This window comes from Tenrec ecaudatus, chromosome 16 (genome assembly GCF_050624435.1).
Source record: "Tenrec ecaudatus isolate mTenEca1 chromosome 16, mTenEca1.hap1, whole genome shotgun sequence".
Classification (NCBI taxonomy): domain Eukaryota; kingdom Metazoa; phylum Chordata; class Mammalia; order Afrosoricida; family Tenrecidae; genus Tenrec; species Tenrec ecaudatus.
Genome location: NC_134545.1, coordinates 9,974,349 through 9,998,201, shown reverse-complemented (window position 1 = coordinate 9,998,201; position 23,853 = coordinate 9,974,349). Strand labels below are relative to the sequence as shown.

The 23,853-nt window shown below is 48.3% G+C and overlaps 1 protein-coding gene across 1 annotated transcript in view; it reads left to right on the top strand.

The window, feature by feature from the left end:
• Positions 1 to 23,853, top strand: part of CCDC60 (coiled-coil domain containing 60) — a 204,939-nt gene that overhangs the window by 88,756 nt on the left and 92,330 nt on the right. The window contains exon 2 of the mRNA XM_075534645.1: positions 1,136 to 1,215. Coding sequence (XP_075390760.1) covers positions 1,136 to 1,215 — 80 coding nt within the window. The remainder of the gene's footprint in view (positions 1 to 1,135; positions 1,216 to 23,853) is intronic.

Here is a 23,853-nt window from a genome sequence, read left to right as displayed (position 1 = left end):
GGATTTACACTTTGTACGTTCCATATTCCACTTACCCATGGATGTCTGCAGCTGTCTGTTGTCTTTTGAGTCATGCCACATCAGCACATGAGGCTTCTTTACATCCTTATTATGAAGGTCGACTGCTTTACGGAGGCAGCTCTGCCTTCCAACCTGAGGTGCGCATCTTCTGGCCGGATATTAGACTGGGATCCATTGCTACTTATAACATTTTCAACAGGGTTCACATTGAGAAGTGGGAAGATGCTTCCCTCTTCCTAGTCTGTCTTAGTCTGAAAGCTCTGTTGAAACCTGCCCACAGTGGGTGGTCCTGCGAGTAGTTGAAATACTGGTGGCATAGCTTCTAGCGTCACAGAAACACACAGGCCCCCAACGTACAGTAAACTGACGGACCCAGAGTGGGTATCTGTAATGATCAAGGCGTACGCCCTTGGTTGACTTAAAGAATAATGCTAACAGTAATAAGCCAGATCTGGTGCTGGGGAGTCCATTCCAATTTACAGTAACTCTACAGGACACAGTAGAAGGGCCCATAATGTCGCTAAGATTGTCGTCATTGCAGAAGCAGATCGCCCGATCTCTGTCCCACAGAATGGCGAGTGGGCTCAACTATTTCAACACCAGAACAATTCAAAATGATCTTGTATAGAGTTTCGGAGGCTGAAAGTCTTTACTGAAGCATATAGCCTGGCCTTCCTCCTAAAGGGCAACAGGTGGGTTTAAACCCCCCACCTTGTGGACAGTACTCCCACACTTACTTGATACCACCAGGGTTCCCTGCTAATAATGACCGCTTCCACTGAGCAAAGGCCGCTGTGTCGGGAATTTACAACTCAGGCTTCTTGACAAGATAGGGGCAGAGAGGTCGAGTACTTTGCCAAGGTCACACAACTGGAACCAGGGCAGACCCATGATGAAATTTCATGTCTGCCTGAGTCCAGTACCCTTGCTCAGTCCTCCGTCTAGCACAGCCTCTCTGTGGAGTGGCCCTGGACCCCGTGCTGCCCAAGATCTCTCGTCCCTCGGTCAGTCATTCCAGGTGGACACGAGCTCCTGGAAATTATGCGCGACTCAGTAGTAACAGGTGCGTCGAGTAATATTTTCTTTCTCCTCTCATTTCTTGACTTCCCATTAGATCAAAGACAAACCAATGAGGAGCATCAAGTATATGAATAAGGACATAATAAATCTGAAAAATGACCTTATCCGTAGCCGGTAAGTGAGCCCCGATCATATTCATAAACAAGCCATGGGGTGGTATTCACAAGCCCTGTTGAGTCTAAATCCCCCGCGAGCCAGAACATTATGCTGGACATTTGTAAGAAGGGAGTCCTTAGGTAGGGATGCACATGTTTGCCAGTCGACTCAGCGGTACTTTGGAAGAAAGGCCTGGCAATCTCCTTCTGAAAAACCAACAGTTGAACATCCTCTGGCACACATGGAGTCACTACAACGGGCAGTGCCTGAAGAGTGACTTCCTCTTCTCCCTTGTTTCGGTGCCAGTCTCTATGGTCACTAGGCATGAAACCAACTCCATGGAAGTGGGTCTGTTTTCATTGATGGTAGAAACAGTACAGAATGGAGTGCCCCGGTGGCACTGTGGGATAAGTGGTCTGCTAACCTGTGTGGTCCACAGTTCAAACCCACCGGCTGCTCCGACGGACAAAGAAAGGGCCCTCTGCTCCTATAAGACTTGCCAAGCCTTGCATCTGAATCCATGGGTCACAGTGCATCAGTGGGCTTGGTTTGGTTACTACGCTCCACTGACCCTGCACAATTAGCCATGGTGGGAATACTGACCTCATGGAAATGAACGACCACTACCAAATCAGGGCTGATCTCCTACCCATCCACCCCCAACACCCCTACTACCAGCGAGCCGGTCGGTACACATTCACCAGCACAAGCCTAAACACTGGCTGTCTCTGAACTTCCAGTTACTGAGTCTGGGTAGAAAACAAAGGCTTGGTGACAAGGTGATACAGAACTGCCTGGCTCGCTACCCTGGTGCTAGTGAGCGGAGCCCGTCACCCCTGCGGAACGCACTTACCGGGCCTCGGAACAAGCTAGAACGGACCGGCGTCACCAGGCAGGCTCAGCCTGTCCGACTGTGGGGCATGATGGAGAATGTGGCACACCAGACAGAAAGCTACAGGTGAGGGGACAAGAAACGGCCGTGCCACATTCCATTTGGCTGTCCTCCTGGTTCACAAGGACCTATCAGGAACCAGATACTCCCCTTCAGAAGCAATGCCTCTCCAAACCCTGAGTCCAACCTCTCAGATTTAATGAGGCAAAAAATATCATGGGTAGGGTGGGGGTGGCTTTAAAAACTTCCTGGCAGAATCCCCATAACTTTTCATTTCATAATATACAATTAGGTAACAGTCAACTGCATATACATTCATGAGACCAAACGGTTCACGTAAAACCCAAACACACTGCCAGCGAGTCGATTCCAACTCATAGTGACCCTGTGTAGAGCGCCGAGGCTGTAAATCTTTTGGGGGGAAGCAGTTAGCCTCTTCTTGTTCCCCAGAGTGGGCGGGTGGGCTAGCAGCTCAACACTTCCTGAAGAAGAGGACTTAGCGAATGCAAAGGCTTCCCGAACACAGCATATGTGTCTCGGGTCTCGTGTGTAGAGAAAGGGATTGCGCTGCTTCCAGTCGCATACAATGGTACTGTGCACAAATAACCTATGGTTCATATGTCTTGATAGTCACAACAAAACCCTAAGTCACTGGTTTATGCGTATCCTCTACGACGCTTTCTAGCTAAACTTTTTACTGCCTAGCAGTGCGTGTGTTGACTCATAAGCAGCAGCAGTCAATCCTCGTGTATCACATGTCGGAGCAGTTTCCCTCTGTTTCATTTTCTTTTGAAAATATTGTGAAGTGCATCCTGGTGCTGAAATGCAGCAAAACCGCTGCTGGGGATAGCAATGGCGAGAAATATCGATTTGGAAGCGAGACAAAGGCTGTCAACCAACACCGAGGTTCCAGAGTTCGCTAGGCGTGTCACAGTCGACCATCATGGCAACCCCTCCAAGCTGTTTACGACCGGCTCCGCTGACCGCTACAAGGCTAAAGAGGGGTCCGTCTCAGACTTGGGGTCTTTGCTAATGGCACGGGTGAAGGATCAAGTAGGAAAGTGAAGCACTGCGGCACACGGAGGATCACTGCGCCTGCAGGGAGCTTGTGCAAGAGGCTGAACCAAGAAGCAGGAGGAGACCACAGCATTGTCCAAATCGCAAAACGCTCCCTCTCACAGAGCACGGCTGCTCTCTTCGCTTGTCCCAACTGTGGGGGCTCGGGTATTGCGGTGATGCTGGAAGCTGTGCCACTGGCTTCCAGCACCAGCAGGGCCACTCCTGCTGACCAGTCCCGGCCGTGCTTCCAGGCAAAGAATGAATTACGAAGAAGGCATCTGCCGTCCATTTCTGGGGAATCAGTCACTGAAAACCTTGTGAGCCACAACACCACGTTGTCAGATACAGTGCTGGGAGGTGAACCCCGACGCCTGAACCACACACAAACCAAACTCACTGCCACTGAGTTGATGTCAACTCATGTAGACCCTATAGGGCAGGGTAGAAATGCCCCGGTGAGTTTCAGAAACACTAACTGTTTAGGAGAGTGGGAAGCCTCATCCTTCCCCCATGGAATGGCTGGTCATCTCGAACTGCTGATCTTGCCGGTCAAAGCCCAACGCATAACCACTACACCAAGGCATCTCCTCAGGTGGAAGGCACCCAAAATATGACTGAGGAAGGAGCAGCCTTCTAAAAGCAGGGTCTGTCATAACGATGCAGATGGAGTAAAGGTTCTGAGACCTTCATCTGCTGATGGGACATGAGACAAGATGAGAAACATCAGCTGCAGACGTCCGTTGGTAATCGGAAAGTGGCATGTACAAAGCATGAATCTGGGAAAATTGGAAGCAACCCAACATGAAATGGAATGAAGAAAAGATCACTGTCCTAGGCATCACTGACCGGAAAAGGACTAGGTTCATCATTTTGAGTCTGACAAGTCTATGACTGTACTGTGCCGGGAAAGACAAATGAAAAGGGAATGGTATGAAGGGTGGCGGGGAAGAGAGGAGCCAGCCAGGGTGCAATGTAGCAATAAAACATACACCTTTCCTCTAGTTCTTAAAAGCTTCCCTCCCTTCCCCCCACTATCATAATTCTACTTCTACCTTACAAATCTGGCTAGACCAAAGTATGTACACAGTACCAATAGGACTCGGAAACACAGGGAATCCAGGATAGGTGATCCCTTCAGGACCAGTGGTGAGAGTGGGGCTACCAGGAAGGTGGAGGGAGGGTAGGGTAGAAAGGGTGAACTGATTACAAGGATCTACATATAACTGTCTCCCTGCGGGACGGACAACAGAAAAGTGTGTGAAGGGAGATGTCAGTGTAAGATATGACAAAATAATTTATAAATTATCAAGGGTTCATAAGGAAGGGGGAAGCGGAGAGGGAGGCAGGGAAATTAGGAGCTGATGCCAAGGGCTTAAGTGGAGAGCAAATGTTTTGGGAACGATGAGGGCAACTAATATACAAACATGCTTTACACAATTGATGTATGTATGGATTGTGATAAAAGTTGTATGAGCCCCCAATAAAATGATTTTTTAAAAAATAAGGAATGGTATCACATTCGTAGTAAAATGAGCAAAGTTTACCTGAACCACAAAGCTATCTACAATAATATAATGTATCTAGACCTACAAAGAAAATCAGTTAACACAACTATTACTCAAATTTACAAACCTACCACCAAAGCCTGTGATGAAGAAAGTGAATCACTCTACCTCCTACCAACTTCTCCCATCTAAAACTAATCAAACACACTATCAGGATGCACAATGATTACTGGTGATTGAAATGTGAACATTGGAACCAAAAAGGAAGGATCAGTAGGTGGAAAATATGACCTTGATGATAGCAAGGAAACTGGGGATCACTTGATCAAATTTTGCAAGAGCAGTAACTTCTTCGTTGCAAATACCTTTTTTCAACAACATGAACAGCTACTAAAGGCATGGCCCTCTCCAGATGGAACACACAGGAATCAAACCTACTCCATCTGTGGGAAGAGACCGCGAAGAAGCTCAATGTCGTCGGCAAAAACACGGCCAGGGGCCCACTGTGGAACACACCATTCATTGCTCATATGTAAGTCCAAGTTGAAGCTGAAGAAAATTAAAACAAATCCACAAGAGCCAAAATAAAATCTTAAGTATATTCCGCCTGAATTCAGAGAACATCTCAGTAACAGGCTTTGTGCAGTCAACATTAATGACGGAAGAACTGAATGTCCAGAATACCATCGATGCAGAACGCACATGATCGTTAGTCAGACAAGAAAGAAAGAAAAGGCCAAAGCGGATGTCGAGAAGCCCTAAAACTTGCTCTTCACCGTAGAGTAACTACAACAAATAGAAGAAATGGCGGCTCAAGAAGACAGAGCATCATCAAATGAAATGTGCAAAACCCCAAAACTAGAAAGCCGAAAAGGAAGCACACAATCAGTCTAACGTAAGCTGGAATAGCAAGAAACAACTCAAGTTCTCACCCACCAGCCCCTCAGCTGGACAAAGCTGAGACCACCCTGCTCCTGGGAAGATTTACAGCCTCACAAACCCTATGCCAGGCCACTAAGTGCCAGCATTGGCTTGCTGGCAGCGTTGTGTGTTTATCTTTTCAGGATAAGAAAAATACGAATGACGCAGCAAACATTCACATAAGATGGAAGGAATATACAGAGCCTTGTACCTAAAAGAAGTGCTCAACATCCAGCCGTTTCAAGGAGCAGCGGATGATCAAGAATCAACGGTATGCAGGAAGAAGCCCCCGCCACTGGGAAGGCATTAGTGCCACAGGGTGGCAGGGGGTCGGGGGGGCTAGGAGAGAGGACGGGCTTCATGGATTGATAGCCAATTTAAAGTTTCGCTAAACTGATGAAGCCCTGTGAAAGAAATCTACATTTCTGTCCATTCCAAAGAAAGGCAATCTGAAAGAATTTATCAGAGTTTATCAAGTACTATCAATAATATCACACCCAAGTAAAATTTTGCGGACAATCATCTAAAAAATGGATGCAGCAGTGCATCAAAGGAAGCCTCCAGAGATTGAAGCCCTATTCAGAAGATGCCATGGAACAAGAGCGATGAGCATGGCCTATGTTGGCTAAAAGCAAAGCGTGCCAGGAAGATATTTACTTCTCTTTTACTGGCTGTGTCAAGGCATTCGACAAAATATGGATAACCATGCGAAGAATGGGAATTTCACCAAACTTAATTTTGCTCATAAAGAATCTGCACATAGATCAAGAGGCGGGCATTCTAATAGACAAGGGAATGTTGCGTGGTTTACGATCCAGGGCTGTATCCTTTCACCATACATGTTCAGTCTGTATGTTGAGCAAGCCATCAGAGAAGCTGGATTTTATGAAGAAGAATGGGACATCAGGATTGAAGGAAGGGTTATTAGCAACCTGAAATATACAGATGATACAACCTGGCTTGCAAAAAGCAAGGAGTACTTGAATCATTGGCTAAGGACTACAGCTCAAAGTAAAGAAACCCAAGTCCTCACAACTAGACGAACACACAACATCATGAAAATGGAGAAAAGATTCAAGTTGTCAAAAATTCTGTTTTACTTGGATTGATAATCAATGTGCATGGAAGCGTGTTGGCTACAGAAGACCTTTTTAAATTGTTAAAGAGCCAAGGTGTTCCTTTGGGGACTAAGGCTCACCTATAACCCAATCCACGTTATTTTCAATCACCTCATATGCACGTGAGAGATGCACAGTGAACAAGAAATACCACAGAGGACTAAGTACATCTGAATTATGTGCTGCCGAATGATCTTAATACCACAGCCTGGCCAGAAAAACACATCTATCTTAGAGAAATAAGGCTGCTAAGAAGTGAGGATGGTGTGTTACTCTGGGTGGACTACAGAAACAAATTCATAGAAACTCATGTGTTTAAGAAAGAACTTTATATAAAGAGTAACTGTACATTAAGAAAACATCTCAGCCCAGTCCAGATCAAGTCCAACAGTCCAATATTAGCTTATCTGTCTAATAAATTCCTCTTAAGATTCACACAGCCATGCAAAAAGGCCAAATGCAGGAAGATCACAGCCAGTGGGTGGAAAGTCTTGTGGATCCAGTGTCAGTAGAAGCATCTCAGCACTGGCGTGGTCTCCACGTGGCTACTCCAACTCCCAGGGCTCTGGCTGCCATCATCTGCAAGGTTCTGGCTGCCCTCAGCCTGTCCCCATGTGGATTGTCATCAAGAATCTCTCGCAGGGAGTCTGCCTGTGTCCCACCTCCAGTGAGCTATTTCTCTCCTTAGCACCTCCAAGTGAGGTCATCAAGCTGCGACCCGATTGACAGGCTAGACGCCATCCCTCCATTCTTAAGTCTCAAACGAACAACAGATTATGTAACTACCACAGATGGTAAGACTTCATCTCACATGCTTTGTGCATGGCATCAGGAGAGACCAGTCTCGAGAGAAAGGGTGTCATGCTGGGTAAAGCAGGCAGGCAGGCAGCCTAAAAAGAGGAAGCCCCTTATGATGGACAGACACCGTGGATGCACTAATGGCTCAGACAGCAACAGCTATTAGGAGGGTGCCGGTCCAGGCAGTGCCCTGCGCTGTTATGCTGAGTCAGAACCAAGTCAGAACCGACTCGCAACCTCATGGGACAGGACACAGCCCAGAACTGTACTAGCAACAACAGCATTGTCTTTCCCCCTCATCATTTGCTGTAGTTTTCCACCTCCTATTATTCCGGGTCTCTGATGGGTGCAAATGGAGAGCTCCTGGCAGCTAAGCAACAGGCTGTCATTCAAAATCCACCTAGTTAAAAAAAAAAAATCCACCTGGTATGTCACAGAAGAAAGGCTCGCCGATCTCCTTGCCTAAGATTACAGCCACCAAAGTTCCTATGTGGCACAGTTCTACTCGGTGACTTAGGGGGTCACCTAGGACCAAACGCAACCTCACAGCAGCAGGGGTTTTGTCCTGGTGGTTTGGGTTGGGTTGCGTTTTTCTGTGTTGTGGTTTTGTATCAGAGCCTACATCCTCCTGAGCCAAACACCTTGCCCGTCTCCTGGATTTCCACTTAATACTTCAGAACTCTCCTCATTCATTTGCATCATCTCTGGTTTCATGGCCAATTTAGCACGAGGCTAAAAGGAATAAAAACCTAACTGCTTCACTCCTCTCCTGTTCCACCAGATGTTCAGCGGCGCCAAGCAGCACGGTGCACGCTTGCCGAGTTTCTCCTAGCGGCAGCAGGCGCTCATGGCATCTGCACGTGCCCAATTCTTGTTGGAGGCTTGACGCCAATGGCGGTTTCCCCCCCAAAGCTGCCAGGACTCTTTAATGCGAATGGTCTCAGGAAAATAAACATCTTGGCAACTCAGATAACAGAAATGTTGAACCTGAAGCTATGGTTTGCTCTTGGCGAGGTCTCATGAGGTAGGAGCTAACAAACAGTAACAAAGTACCCTCCCCAGCTGACCCCCACCAGACCCCAGCAGGCTACAGAGGATGCAAGTGTTTAGGGATCTGGAGACTTCCCTCTCCAGCAGCATCGGGTTATCCAGGGAAGCAAGGCAATTAGAAGGAACCAAAGAGGAATTTTGGAAAGGAAGAAGCCTTGTTCTGTGCATTGGCTTAGGGCCTGCTTGGTGCCTCTGTTGTTCTCTGGGCCCGTTCCTTCCTCTCTCAACAGAAGCTTATTAAGAACCAGGCATCACAGGTATATGCCCGGTGCCGTATTATGTTGAAGATACCAGGACACAGCAATGAACAAAACCGAGAAGACTCCTGTCCTTGGTGGATATGAGATGATAATGAGAGTAGCATGCTCGTGGGCATGAAGCAGACAAGCCAATTAGCGAGGGACTACGCAGAGTCTGCTGGGGGTGCTGGGATCCCCTGTGAAGACGAGGGAATCAGGTGGTGTGAAGGGTGTGGTGAGCAGAGTCAGTTGTCACTCGTGCTAAAGTGGCCAGGAGAGGCCGGTTCTGCAAAAGGGGCCCTGAGGCCAACAGCGTGGAGAAGATCACCACAGAAAGCACACACAGCCCTCGCAGCTGGACCCACAGGAAGCATCGGGATAACTGGGGGAGAAAGACTGAGGCCGTTAAGAGGTTCTTTTTACTTAGATTCACAACCAATGCTCAGAAAAGCAGCAGAGAAGCATCAGACGGTATACCGCATTTGGAAAACCTCCTCACAAGGCCTCTTAAAGCGTTAAAGCCCAAAGATGTCACTCTGAAGATCTCGGGGGTGCCTGGCTCGAGCCCTGATCTTTTCAATCAACTTCATACGCATGCGAAAACTGGATAATCAATGGAGATGCTGGGAATTGTGGGGCTGGTGAAGAATTTTGAATACACCATCGATGGTCAGAAGAATGAATGAATCTGTCCTGAGAGAGGCACAGTGAGAATGCTCCGTAGCAGCAAGGATCAGTCAGAGAGACTCCCATCTCATGTGCTTTGGACATGTTACCAGGAAGGACCGGTCCCTGGAGGACATCGGGGATGATAAACTGGAGAGAGAACAAGAGGAAGACCCCCACAAGATGGACTGGCACGCGGCTGCAGCCGTGGGCTCAGACGTTGAGAGAATTGCCAGGATGACCCAGGACCAGACAGCCTTTACTTCTAGAAGTACATTCACAGTGATTGGAACCTGACTTGACAGCACCTAGCAAACACAAGGTTGTTGCCCAACAACAAAGCCAGCCTGTTCTGCACATTGCTAGGATTTTGCTCCAGGCGTGGCATAGAGTGGGCATGTGGTAACTACTGCCGAAGTGTCTATTTGCATAATATCATCAAATGTTCCCTGAGGCAGGCAGGACAGATTTTGTTGATCCAGTTCTTGGAAGAGAAAACTGGGACTCAGAGACCTCAGCCATTTCCTTGAAGTCGTTTCTGCTATCGCTGCATTATGAACCCAGTCACTTGAAACAATAATTATGACTACTTATAAGCATTCTTGTTACTGAAGAGCCTAGGGGTCAGCTGAGAACGTATCTGGTCTCAGCTGAGCTTTTTGGGGTACATATCTAACCGGCTGAGGTTCAGGTAGGTGGCTTTGCTGATCTTGGTGGGGTCTCACATGTTTGGAAGTCTTTGGGCTTTGCGAATATCAAGATGGTCTTGATCAGAGCACTGTAAGGCCTCATCACAAGCAAGGTTGCCAGGGCTTATTCTCAGGGCAAAATTCTAAGAGTGAACGTGGTGAGAGGTTGAGAACCTCAGGCTGGGAACTGGCAAACATGACTTCAACCATATTCTCTTGGCCCAAACAAGTCGCCAAGCCAGTTGAGACTGGGGAGTAGACGCCACCTCTTGATGGAAAGAGCTTCTAGGCCACCGTACAAAGAGAGAGAGGTTTGGGGCCAGAATTTTGATCTGTGACCGTCATCTAGACAGCCCGGAGCTGGCTTTTGAAACATGAGCTCAATCCAAAAGATAGTCCATATACACTCGAGTCTCCATCTTTGGGGTATAAAATGGAAGAGATGTGAAGAAAAGAGCGAGCAGCCGTGGGACTAGAAGCAGCACGGTCATAAGAAAGGGGGACCAGGGAGGCACACAGAGCTGTGTGAAAGCCAAAGGTGTTAAAGAACAAGGGTAATGGATACACAGGTACTATGAACCCAGGAAAGAGGTAGGTGAACCCAGAGGGGGCAGTTGCAGGAAGACAAAGCAAGGACAAAGAGAAGAAGGCCCATGAATAATGCCAATATTCAACTGAACACTCCCAACATAATAATTTCTGGAGAAAAACCTCATTCCTCTGTGAGATTCCTGATCTTGGATTTCCAAGACATTTTCCATATCCTGCGTCAGCCCCCATACTCAGGCTTTTGCAGTAAACTTCCTGTTGAGTGAACTTGCCAACCAGGGTCCAACAAAAGAGATTTCTTAGTTCTCATCATCCAGAGAAATCAAGGGGAAATAGGGCATTGTTATCATCTTACACTAGGTGCACCTGATCCAAGCCGTGGCATTTTCAGTGGCCTCATGAGCATGTGAAAGTTGGACACTAAATCAGGAAGGCTGGAGAAGAATCGATGCCTTTGAGTTGTGGTGCTGGTGAAGAATACTGTAAGTGCCATGGACAGCTGAAAGGACAAACACATCTGTGCTGGAACACGTAGGGCCAGATTGCTCCGTAGAGGCAGGGATGGTGAGACGTTGTCTTACATCATTAGGACACGCAGTCAGGAGAAACCAGTCCCTGGAGAAGGATGTCCTGCTCGGGAAAACAGAGGGGCAGGGAAACTGAGGAAGACCCTTGACAAGATGGATCGGTGCAGCGGCTGCACCAACGGGCTCATGCAGAGGAGCGATTGTGAAGCTGGCGCAGGACCAGTACATGTTTGCTGCTGCTGTTTGTGCACAGGGTTGCTATGGGTCCGAAGTGATGGCTACTAACAATAACCACCCCCTTTTCTCGGATTCCCTTAAGAGTTAATGGTATTCCACAAAGCACATTCCCAAGGGAGCTTAAAAATGTCTGTGCGGGGAGATGCAGTCTTGTTTTCAATTCGTTTATTTTTAACCATTTCACTGACATGCAGTTCCTACATTGTGTATTCCAATAGTTTAGTCATATTTATAAGAGTTGTGTAATTAAAAGACAACCATTCCATTGTCTTTTAATTCCATTTTCCCCTGAACTTTTTAAACTTTGAGTTATGGTTTATACCTAGACTAGTAGGTGAAGTGAGCTTGTCCCAACTATGTTTTGGAAAAAGAATAAAACCAATGATTTAATGAACACAAATGGATTCAGGGTGACAGATGTGTGACATATGTGCTCCCAGTCCTCTCTTCTGTGCCCATGACAGGCATCACTAATGGATCACAGCACTCTTTCTATTGGAAATCAAACTCACTGTCAAAAATCCTCTCAACCTAGCACTTCAGGCTTCCACCATCATCTAATTGATGAGTTAGTGCATGGGATAGGATTTATTTGTCTTAGATAAATTATAGATTCAAAAGGCATATATAGTGATATCTTATTCATTGAAATGGAGGGTTTTCATGCCAGAGACCATCAAGAGAAACAGACCTCCCCTGGATCCCTTTATGAAACATGCTGGTTTTAATCAGGAAAATTTAAAGAGCTGGAAAGAGGATTGTTGACTGCAGACATTTCCTGACTGCTTTCAGTAGTTTCTGCAAGTCATGATTCATCCCTGAGACCCCCACATCCCTAGCCAGTGGCCCAGAACCTCTTGATTTAGAAGTTCATCTCTGATGCTCCCTACGATGCCTTCCCCAGGCTTGAGGTGTCTCCTCAAAGCCTGATGGTGGATTTATGTGCCAGGCAATACTGAGATGCAGGAAAGGGGAAGGCCTCTGAAATTGTGCCTGTGAATCATTCAAACAAGACCTCAGCCCCCCACACATCCCAGGACTCGCCCCACCCCCACCCCGCGAGCCTGCACGTGCATATCTCGTTGCCAGCGGGTGGACATTAATGAGTTTCGTCAGGGCAAATGCTTGGCCCCACATCCTTAGCCCAGAACTGATATAAACCCAGCCACATACCCGAAGGGTAGGTCACTGCTGTGGGCTGGAAGGACCGAGCTCAGACTTAATTGCATTTTTATCATCTTGAATGTGACCCAGAGGCCCTGCCCATTTTTCCCTCTGTTTCTTGGTGTTTTGTGTGTCTCTGACACCGCACGTTAACTGCCGTTTGAGGGAAAGTGTCCTTCTCGGCTTTTCTTGTGTCGCTCTCCACTAGGGGCAAATGTCCTCTTGATGCCTGTCCCCTGGCCGGGCTGCCTCAGAGGGTCCCACACAGAAAAGGACTTCACTGAATGACCATGTCTTTGAATTCAAGCATCAAAACGATCAAGAACTTTTTGTTGCTTGAGGCATACCTACACCTTTGTTTTCGAAATGCGTTCCCAGGCACGTGGGCTAGTGCAAAATGCACCGGCTCGGAAGTCAGTCGTGGATGGAAATTCTGGTTCTAAAACCAGGAGGGAGTCCAGGCCCTTCTGCTGTTCTCGGTGTCCAGGCTGCTGGGACTCCCTCCACACTGATGGGGCCTCATTCACCTAACAGCAGAAGCTCTAGTCCCAGGTGGGATGGCACCCACAGGATTACAGCTGTTTGGTGATATCCAGTGGACTTGTAACGGAGGAGAACCACTACCCTTAGTCTTTAAGGAGGGCCTGGCAGCATATTGGTAAAGCACTCAGCTCTAACCAAAAGGTGGGTGGTTCGAGCCCACCAACTGCATCATGGGGAAAAGAGTGACCGTCTGTTCCTATAAAGGTGACAGCCTTGGGAACCCAAAAGGGCGCCTGGACTCTGTCCTATGAAGTCACTATGAGCCAGAATCAACCTGCTATCAGTCAGTGGGTCATCTTTACGGGAACAGATCTCTCACCCTTCCTCCTGGGGAGCTGCTGGATGGCTTTGAACCGCCAACCTTCCCAGGAGCAGCCAAACATGTACCCCTGTGCTACCAGGGTTTCTCCCCACGGGCACTGGGTTAGGATCCCTACACTGATTTCCTCAATTCAATCAATGCCAACCTGCGAGTGAGGGAAGGAAGCAGGACTACTGGGCGGAGGGAGCAGCTCGCTGAGATGCAATCACCGCAGCTACTTCCTGGGGGAACTCTTTCAGAGATGCCCCACACTGAGGCAAGAGGCCCAGACCTTTGCACCCTTACAGGAGATCAGTCTCTGGATGCACGCTGTCCCCCACTGGGGGAGGGCAGGCACCCAGCACCTTTACTGAGGCAGCTGCTTTCATTTGCAGGGAAGCACTCAGCAGGGAGCCCTCAGTAAGCACCACTCCCAGCAGCCACAGGGAGCCCAAGAGGCTACCAAATAAACAGCGGAAATGACTTGACAATGGAACTCCACTCGCCCCCCCCCCTTGCTTGCTGTTGTTGTTAGCGGCCATGAGGTTGACCCCTAGTCCAGGCAACCCCATCTCCTAACAAAGAATGAATGGTGGCCGGTCCACACCTTCCTCGCCAGCCCTTGACTTGCTGAGCCGATGGCTGCAGCCGTGGTGTGTTTTGAGAGCACTCTATTAGACAAGAGGGATCCAGATGGTTTTCCTGGGCTAACTGTTTGAGGGAGCTTGCCAGGCCTTCCTTCCCAGTCTGTGCACCGTGGACAACTCTGCTGGTCCTTGAAATATAGGTGGCATCATTTCCAGCATCCTAGCAACACGCAAGCCATCACAGTATGACAGACAGGTGGCAACTCCCTGGGTATAAACCCTCCCTCAGAAAGCTGCCATCAAGGTGAGGCCCACTTATTGCCACTCTCTAGGACAGAGCGGACCTGCCTCCCAGGGTTTTCCCAGGCTGTGGCTCTTTATGGGAGCAGACTGCCACAGCTTTCCCCCGCCGAGTGGCTGGCGGGCTCAAAGCACGCGCTTTTCAGTTAGTAGCCAAGCACTTCGTCACTACGTCCTCCTTCGTCCACACGTGCGTCCCACCCACAGATGGGCATCGCTCGGTGGTGGGGGGGACATGGAAGCCACTGGGGGACTTGCTCATCTGGTCGACAGACCACATCTCCCAGGCGAGGGCACCAAGACAGGGGGAGAGGAACTGCCCGTCCCAGATCGCACCGCACATTTGCAGCGGAGCAGACAGACACTCACACGCCGTCCGGGTTCTTGGTTCCACATCCCACTGCTTCCTCCATGCCCGTGGCTGTTCAAGTCGGTCCAGTGATTTCAATAATGGCCATCTCCGACACGAGAGTAAACGCCCCGCGACCACAGGGGCCGTATCTGTTTTCACTAACAAACTCAGCAGCGAACCGTGTCTAGGATATTGTTGTGCGTGGCTGCTGCGTCAGCTCCAATTTGTGGAGCTCGGAGGGGCCCGTTTCATTAAGGCAGAGGTTCCATCTCAGAAGGTGGCAGGGACTGTTCTATGGGATTCCAAAGGTGTGCTCTTGATAGATGTTCTCAGGGGACACGGAGCAATCACGGGGGCCTGTTAGGAAAAGTCTGAAGAACACGGCAAAGTGCACTAGTGAAAGTCAGGCCAGAAGAGTTGCTTCAAGAAACTTCTTCCACTGGAACAATGTGCCTGCTCATTCTAGCAGGGATGTCCTATAAGACTGTTGTTGGAAAACCTTACCCTCTCCACTCTGAATCTCTGACCTTGGCCTTTCAGACGTCTCTTTGTTCCCGACACTCAAAGAACGTGGAAAATGAGCATGCTTTGGCTCCCTTAAGAATGCTGAAGTTGATCTTTGACACGGTTTAAATCAAAGTGCACACAATTCTTTGGGGAAGGTTGGGGAGATGGAAGCAATGCCTTCAGAAGGGTACAGACCTAGGTGGGAGGATATCTTTAAGAAAATAAGTTCATAATTTATTTTTCTTTAATAAAGGTTTCTATTCTTTTGTAGCAGTCTTCTCTGACTTACCCTTATTGTTCATATTTTTCCCAGCATCACAATTTGAACGTTATCTTCCAGGGCTTGGTCTCTCCTAAAAACACGTCCAAAGTACGTGAGACAAATAGAGTACAGTGGGGGGGGGGGCGCAGGGATGCGTGTTAGGATAGATGACACGGAGTCAGTGCTGTATGAATGCAGCTGCTCGGACTGGATTTCCATATTCATTTTAAATTTTTTCCTGTTGGGATTGTCAAGCAGGCCATTACTCTAATGGATGTCCCCTTATGCTTTACAAGAAAGCACCAATCCACCCATTAAAGTGGGCACCATGCCTTGAGGCCCCGTCATTTTTTTTTCAAGTTTCTTCCTGAGATATAACATCTGTACTGAAGAGCATACAAATGATTACGTAGACAGTGCGGTGGATTTTCACAAGATGGACGCATCCGTGTAACCAGCATCCTCGTCAAGAGAAAGAGCAGCACCGGTCAGCGCAGAGCACCTCCTGAGGTCCCCCCTCTGGTCAGCTGCTGTTACTGTCAGCCGCCGTCAAGTTGGTCCGCCCCGTGTCACATTCACGCACACTGGACCACTGGGACCCATGGGTTTTTCACTCGCTGGTTTTTCAGAAGCTGATTGCCAGGTCTCTCTTCCTAGTCTGTTCCATTGTGGAAGCTCCACGAAGCCTCCAGCAGGGGCTCTGCTCTACCCACGAACCACCAATGCCCCCAGATGTTAGCTGCCCCTCATCCTCCTTTCTAACACCTTAGTTTCTTCTGTTGTCGAACTTCATATAAATGGAATGATGCAGTCTGCAGCCTCACGGTGTCTGACGCCTTTCACTCCGTGGCATGTTTCTGAGTTTTCTTCAGTGTCTAAGGTAATTCTGTTGAGCACTACCTTACTAGGTTATGAGCTGGATAGCTAACCAGAGAGTCAGTAGTCCACACAAGACAGATCTAGCTCGCTGGGCCTAGGAAGCTTTGCAGCCTCGGATACTCACCGGAGCGGTTCTTCTCTACCCTGGAGGGTGACTGTGATTCGGAATGGGCTCCGTAGCAGTAAGACTGCAGCATTTACACATGCCCTGGACACGTCTACTGGGAACGGAACTAGTAGTAACACGGTTGGCTCAAGGAGTTGGCATACTAGCTGTACTAGATACAGGCAGTTTCCTTAGCCCCCTATTGGACAAAACTTTGAAAAATACACAAACGATACATTCTTGAAAAACTGAGATAGACAGACATTGCTGTCAGTTGCTCTGGGGTTGATTCCAGCTCACGGCGACCCCAACGTACACAGAGCAGAAGTCTTACCCCTCTGGAAGGAGGTCTCCAGGCCTCTCTTCCTAGGCACTTCTAGATGGGTTCAGCGCTCCAACCTCCCAGGTAGGAGTCGAGCGTAATGCATGTAAGTACATAGAAAACAACCCCACAGTTAAACTACCCAGGGGTGACCTCTGCTCGCACGTTTGTTAGACTCACTTTTGCTGTTTTCCTATGCATACATGTGCCTTTTACTACAAAAAAAGAACTTAGCTGATAAATGTCTTCCGCACCCCCAACATCTATTCACAACATGACGTATTAAGCCTTTTATATGCAAATCGGCAAGCATTTACGAAAGCAGACAGGGCAGTATCGTGAAACCCTACACACTCATTATGCCACCTAATGATTATTACTTCTAAACCCTCCTGTCTCCTATTATGCTGAAGCATTTCATTATTTCACGTCGTTTCATCTGTAAATATTTAAGGAATGATCGTGAGAAGATACGGACTCTTTTTTTTTTTTTAAACAGAACCACGACAGTGAAAGACTTAGCACGCATTCTTCGGCATTCAAGAACAGCCACTCACACGGAAGCACCTTCGTCATGGTAGTTTAAGATTCCACTGTGAAAACATAGCGTCCTTCATCTCACTCCCTGTCACTGTCCGTGTTGGCTGCTTTCAAATGGCTTCCCTGTTACATGGACAACGCCCAGGTGGACACCTTGGGGGTTAGACACTGGTGTGCTATCTCATTAGCATAAATCCTTAAGATGCAGCTTGGAGGCTCCTGGCCTTTCACGAACAACCTCTCAATCTTCTCTGTGTCTCCCTTGCTGAAAAGTAGCCGATGACCCAAAAAAGCTCACATCAAACTGAGCTGTTCTCAGCAGAAACCAACGGAAGGTGGGGCGAGGTGATCTAAGAGGGTGAAGATAGGTCAGCTGTGACTTTTTGCCCCTTTCCCCTCAGCATCGACGTCATTCATAAATAAGCAGCTCATCGAAAGCCAAAGGAAAACAGCAAGTGTTCAGGAAACAAAATGCCCAGAATTTACCAGCAAGGACCAGCTGGGCCTCCTATCCTGACAGAGCCAGCCGGTACCAACTGTGGTCAATTTCCACCCCAGCACTTTCGCATGTCGTCTGCCAGGCTCACCAACACCCTGAGCTCCCTAGTAAGTGTGTCTAGCAGTTCTCACTCCAAGGACCCTATGGCCAGTATCCCCCAGTCAAGTGCCTTTCTCAATGCAACCAGAAAGCCCCCAAGGCCCTAAGAAAAATATACCTTTTAAAAATAATTTTCTTCGGGGTTCATACAACTCTTATTATAATCCATACATACATCAGTTGTATACAGCACATTTGTACATTCGTTACCCTCATCATTCTCAAAACATTTGCTCTCCACATAAGCCCCTGGGATCAGCTCCTCATTTTTTTTTTGAAGAATATACCTTTCATACCACTCTTTGTCTGCAATACTTGTCATTAGCAGACATTTGAGTGGATGGCGCTCAGCCGCTGAAGCGGAGAGTTGAACCCACCTCGTGGCCCTGCCGGAGAAAGGAGTGGGCAGTCCACTCCCATAAAGAGTACAGTCTAGGAGGCCCTAACAGGTGCTCCAAGTCGACTACCCAGGGTCACTGTGAGTGGGCACCACAGCACCTGCCAACCGACCACAGAGCCCAGCATGGCATCCCTGGCTGGTGCAAATGGTTGATGCATTTTGATCTTTTTGGATCAAAAGGATGATTCAGACCTGCCCAGCAGCACTGAGGAAGAGGTCTAGTGGTCTTCTGGAAGGTCGGAGCCTTCAAAACCCTGTGGAGTAGTCCTACTGTGTGCATGTGTGGCTGCCACAAGTTGGCATCGACTCAGTGGTAGTTAGCAAGAACAACAATGACAAGAGGCAACACTTACGGCACCCTTACATGTGGTGGCCCTGCTCTAACTGCCTTCCTTGCAGGGGCTTCACACAGAATCGTGTCTGAACCGTCTCTGGCTCTTTGTCTCTCAAGTCAAAGAACAAGCTCCAGCACCCTACTAAGCATCTCCCTTGTGTGCTCACCGCCAGCATCCGATTTCCCGCTCAGACAGGAATGGGGCACGTGGGGGTTCCTGCACAGGGGATGAGGGCATTTCATCTGGACAGTGGGTACATACCTGGTATCATGGGTCTCAACTCATTTACCGCTCACAGCAAACCTGCGAGGTGGATTCTGATACTGTCTCCTTTTGACTGGTGAGCACTGGGAGACTCTGAGAAATTCTATCACTTGCTCAAGTTCAGCTGGTAGACTGGGGAAAGGGGGCGAGGATTTGGCCTGTCTCCCAAAGCCGTGTTCTTAGACCAGTTTGCAGTCGCCTTTGAGTTGACTCTGACTCCTGGCCACCCATGCAAGTCAGGGTAGGATTTTTCACTGGGTGATCTTCTGGAAATAGGGCAATGACTTTTCTCGCCAGACGCCTCTAGGTAGACTTGAACTTGAACCTCCATCCTTCTGATTCATGGTCAAATGCTGGGCTCTGTGGTCGGTTGGCAGGTGCTATGGTGCCCACTCAGAGTGACCCTGGGTGGTTGACTCGGAGCACCTGTTAGGGCTTCCTAGACTGTACTCTTTATGGGAGTGGACTGGCCACACCTTTCTCCGGCAGGGCTACGAGCTGGGTTCACCTGCCCGCTTTCAGCGGCTGAGCACCATCCACTCAAATGTCTGTTAGTGACAAGTATTGCAGACAAAGAGTGGGGCAAAAGGTCTCTCCTTCTTTAGGACCCCTGGGGCTTTCTGGCTGCATGGACTTTCTATTGTGACCATTGTTTTGTTGAATAGAGGGAAAGAGATGGTGCTGGATAGGAGGTCGGCCAATCGACACACTTCAATACCGACACTCCTCTGAGAAACTGCATCACAAGGGCTTTGCAGCGTTTAGTTGTCATCCGAACTAGGCTTTAATTCCAAGTCATCTCTCCTTTATCTTTCTCATTATCCACAGAAGTCACCCAAATGAATTATCTTCAAGAAGTCCAGTGCCTCCCTCCTGGAGCTTTTCCGGCCCTAGATTTGTCAAATAAGCATACAGTCAGATTGTCCTGCACCTGCCGGCCAGGAGAAAGTTGGCAGTTCATGACTTCCACGGCCATTGCTCCTCACTACCACAAGGGGCCACTGTAGAGAATAGGTCTTCCGAGGTCCCTCGGGCCATACTAGCCTTCGTCCCTGACCCTTTGTTGGCTTCTACCATCATGGAACTCAAAACCTGTAGACCAGTGGTTCTCCACCTTCCTCATGCCGCGACCCTTTCATACAGTTCCTCATGTGTGATGATCCCCCCCACCATAAAGTTATTGTCATTGCTACTTCATAACTATAATTTTGTTACTGTTGTGAAGCGTCATGTAAATATCTGATAGGCAGGATGTATTTTCGTGTTTACAAATTGAACATCATTAAAACATAGAGATTAATTCCGAAAGCAATATGTAATTCTATATCGTGAAATATTTATTTCTAGTGACAACTCAATGAAATGTTGTCTTGAAGCATGGTGGAGCATGGGTAACAGTCTTCATGCCGGGTACTCATAGGTGGGCGTACCTGCATGTGGGCGGACCTGCCTAGAGACCGATAGAGGAGCAGTGTCTGGGTTCCTAAGACCATGGGAAATATGTGTTTTCTGATGGTCTTAGGCGACCCCTCTGAAAGGGGTCATTCAACCCCCCAAAGGGGGTGGTATAAGTTAATGAGGTGCCTGCCCCCAGACCCCCGGGCCACCTGCCCAAGGGAAGCAACCACTAGGGCCTCCTGCTCTGTTTGAGGGACACTGCCCCAGCACATCCAACCAAAGGAGTTTGCCGGCCATACCTGCTCTTGCTGACAAGCGTGCAGAGCAATCACAGGTTTGGGTTTTGTTTGGGGGTTGGGTTTTGTTTTCCTCATCTGAAGCACCCAGGTGCAGGACATAAACCATTAAAATAGATGGACAATCAATATGGAGGGAGATACTGCCTCAAAGTCAGCGTACCCTCAGAGGCCCTGGGCAGAGCTGCGGCTCAGATTCGGGGGTCCTCTTGGAAACCTGCCTGGACTTCATCTTCCCAAAATATCTCTTGCGCAGGACGACAATGTCAGCAAGAATGCCTGGAAAAGCATTTTTTTCCTGCCCTGAGCTGGAAAATACAACTGGGTCAAATCAAACAGCCGGAGAAGCACCGAGAATGATCCTTCAGCAGATTCCGTTTAGGGGACTTTGGAGGCTGATGAGTCCGGGGGTGAGGAAATGCTGGCTGCCTGCTGCCTGCTCAGCCAGGCCCCCGGGGCCTCATTTCAAGAGCGCCCAGGGCCTGGCCCTGCAGTACATCTGACTGTGTGTTTAGCTGCAGGGATTGGTCTGGGTCAGACAAGCTCTAAACAGAGTGTTTCTAGGCAGAATGTCATGTGAGTTAAAGGCACCAAGTAGAACACTGATTGCTTTGCAAGGTTGCATTTTTCTCTTTTTCTTTGAATCGGGAAAGATTATGCAAAGCTGAGAACATAAATCCATCCGAAACTGGCTAAATCGGTGATCTGAATCTCCATTCCTGTCCTGAGAAAACAAATTGCCTGCTGACTGAGAAGCCAGCCCCGGGCTCCTGCGCACCTATGCCTGTAGGTCTACCAGCACCCAAGCACAGAGACTTGTGGAAGAGGGTGCCGTATGGCGGCCCCTGGAACCCAGTTTGTAGTGGGCCAAGAGCCTTGGTGGTGTAGTGGTTAAAAGCACTTGGCTGCGAACTGAAAGGTCAGGGGTTTAAGCCCAGCTGCAGCTTCATGGAAGAAGAAGGAGGTGGTGATCTGCTCCATAGAGATGGCCACCGTGGAAAGCCTGTGGGGGCAGGGCAACTCTGTCTTAGAGGGCTGCTGGGCATTGGAATTGACTCAATGACACTGGGTCTGAGTTTTGCAGCTGCTGAGCAACCCTGCATTGGTTGATAGCAGTTAAACCACTCAGCTGTTAGCAGGAAGGTTGTAGGTTCCCGTCTACCCACAAGTCCACTTCAGAAGACACAGTCCCTTCAACCGATGGTCCTGGCACACTGAGTTTCCATCTGTCAAAAGATGAAACCCACCCCATGTACAAAAAACAAACTCAAAGTGGATCGGAGACTTCAAGGTAGAAAACCCCAGCACGACAAAGATCATTGACAATCAAAGATAATGAAGCAAACACACACAGTGGATGACAAACTAGATGACTGGGACCTCCTAGGAATAAGACATGTATGTGCAGCATAAGACTTTATTAAAGGAATAAAGAGAGAACCCACAGAGTGGGGGGAGGGGGGATCTCTGACAATGATACAACAGATGTGTAAGGTAGAACTGGGTGGAGGTAGTGGAGGGGGAGGAAGCATTCAGGAACTAGAGGAATGCTGTGTGTTTCATTGACACTATTCTGCACCCTCGTTGAATCGTCCCTTCCTTGTAATTGAATTGTCCCTTCTGTGGGGGGATGTTCAATTGTCTACAGATGGGCTTTGGGTCTCCACGCCAAGCCCCCTCATTCATATCGATATAATTGTTTGTTTTGGATCTTTTGATAACTGATCCCATTGATTGCCCACGATCACACAGGCTGATGTGCTTCTTTCATGTGGGTTTTGCTGCTTCCCTGCTGGATGACAATTTGTTTAACCTCAAGCCTTTAAGATCCCAGGTGCTATATCTTGATAGCTGGGCACAGTCTGCTTTCTTCACCACATTTGCTTATGCACCTATTTTGTCTTCAGTGACTGTGTCAGAAAGGTGAGTATCAAAGAGTGCCAGTTTATCAAAACAAACTGTTCTTGTGTTTAGGGAGGCCTTGAGTAGAGGCCCAACGTCCATCTGCTATCTTAATACTTAATATATAAATATACATACATTGGCCTCTATCCCTTTCATTATAAATTAATATTATTTCCATATAGACATGGCTATAGCTATACCTCTATAAACAGTTTTTGCCTCCTAGTTTTTTCCTCAATTTTCTGTCACCTTCCTCTTATCCCACTATTATGTTCACATCCACTCGGCTCTCAGTAATTCCGCTTGGATACACTGTACTTGATCAAACCCCACCAGGCATTATACAACCTCCCCACCATCAATTTTAGATCTCTGTTCCCTTATCCCTGAGTTTGTTGGCTCCCTGATCCCCTCCCCTCCCATTTCCCCCCTGGGGCCACCAGTCCCATTGTTTTCTCCTCAGGATTGTTTATTCTGCCTATGTGGTATAGATTGACATAGGATGAAAGAAGGAAAATTTAAAAAGATAGATAGTTCCAGGTCTGTCTGCTGACCCATATGAGTGTCTTCTAATTGGGTCTGATGAGGTGCCAAGCCCTGTCCCCTAAGTCAGAAGTCTACTTCCAGGATTCCTCAGGGACTTGGTAACTTTGCTCCCCTTGCTGCTCTGTTGCACTCCCTCCATGTTTCATCCCACTGTGTGTGGAGCAGACCGGGCACACTTTCCACACAGTGTCTCCAGTGCTGTCCCCCATAGTGTTATGGGTCAGAGAGGGAACATCGTGCCTCGTGGTGGGGCCGGCCCTATGGTCCTCTCTGTTCATTGGCTGCTTCTGAGCAGGGATGTCGTCCCCGGAGCTTCGTGGGACATGATGAGGTCTGTCCCTTGTTGTTCGCCCTTGTGTGCTCTGGACAGATCCACCACTCTCCCCAGGCTTTTCCCAAGGTTCAAGTGAAACTGCTTTTAGGAAAAAAAGTCCCTGTGACCAGAGAGAACTTTCCCAGGTGATGCCACTGGGTGCACTAACTCAGAGCGAGTTGCTTGATGCTCGCCCAGTGGGAAAAATATGTACTATGAAAGCTCTGCCCAGAGGAGCTATGTTTACAGTTTTGTTTTGTTTTGGGGGTACCTAAAGACTTAAGAGCCATAGCACGAAGAGACATATGCACTCCCACGCACAAGAGCAAGAAGCTGGAGACAGTCCAAATACCCCCATCAGTAGAAGAATGGATACAGAAGCTTTGGTACATTTAGACAATATCAACTATATGTTGATGAAAAAACAATGATGAAACCATGAAGCATCTCGTGACATGGATGGACCAGGAGAACCTAATGCTAGGTGA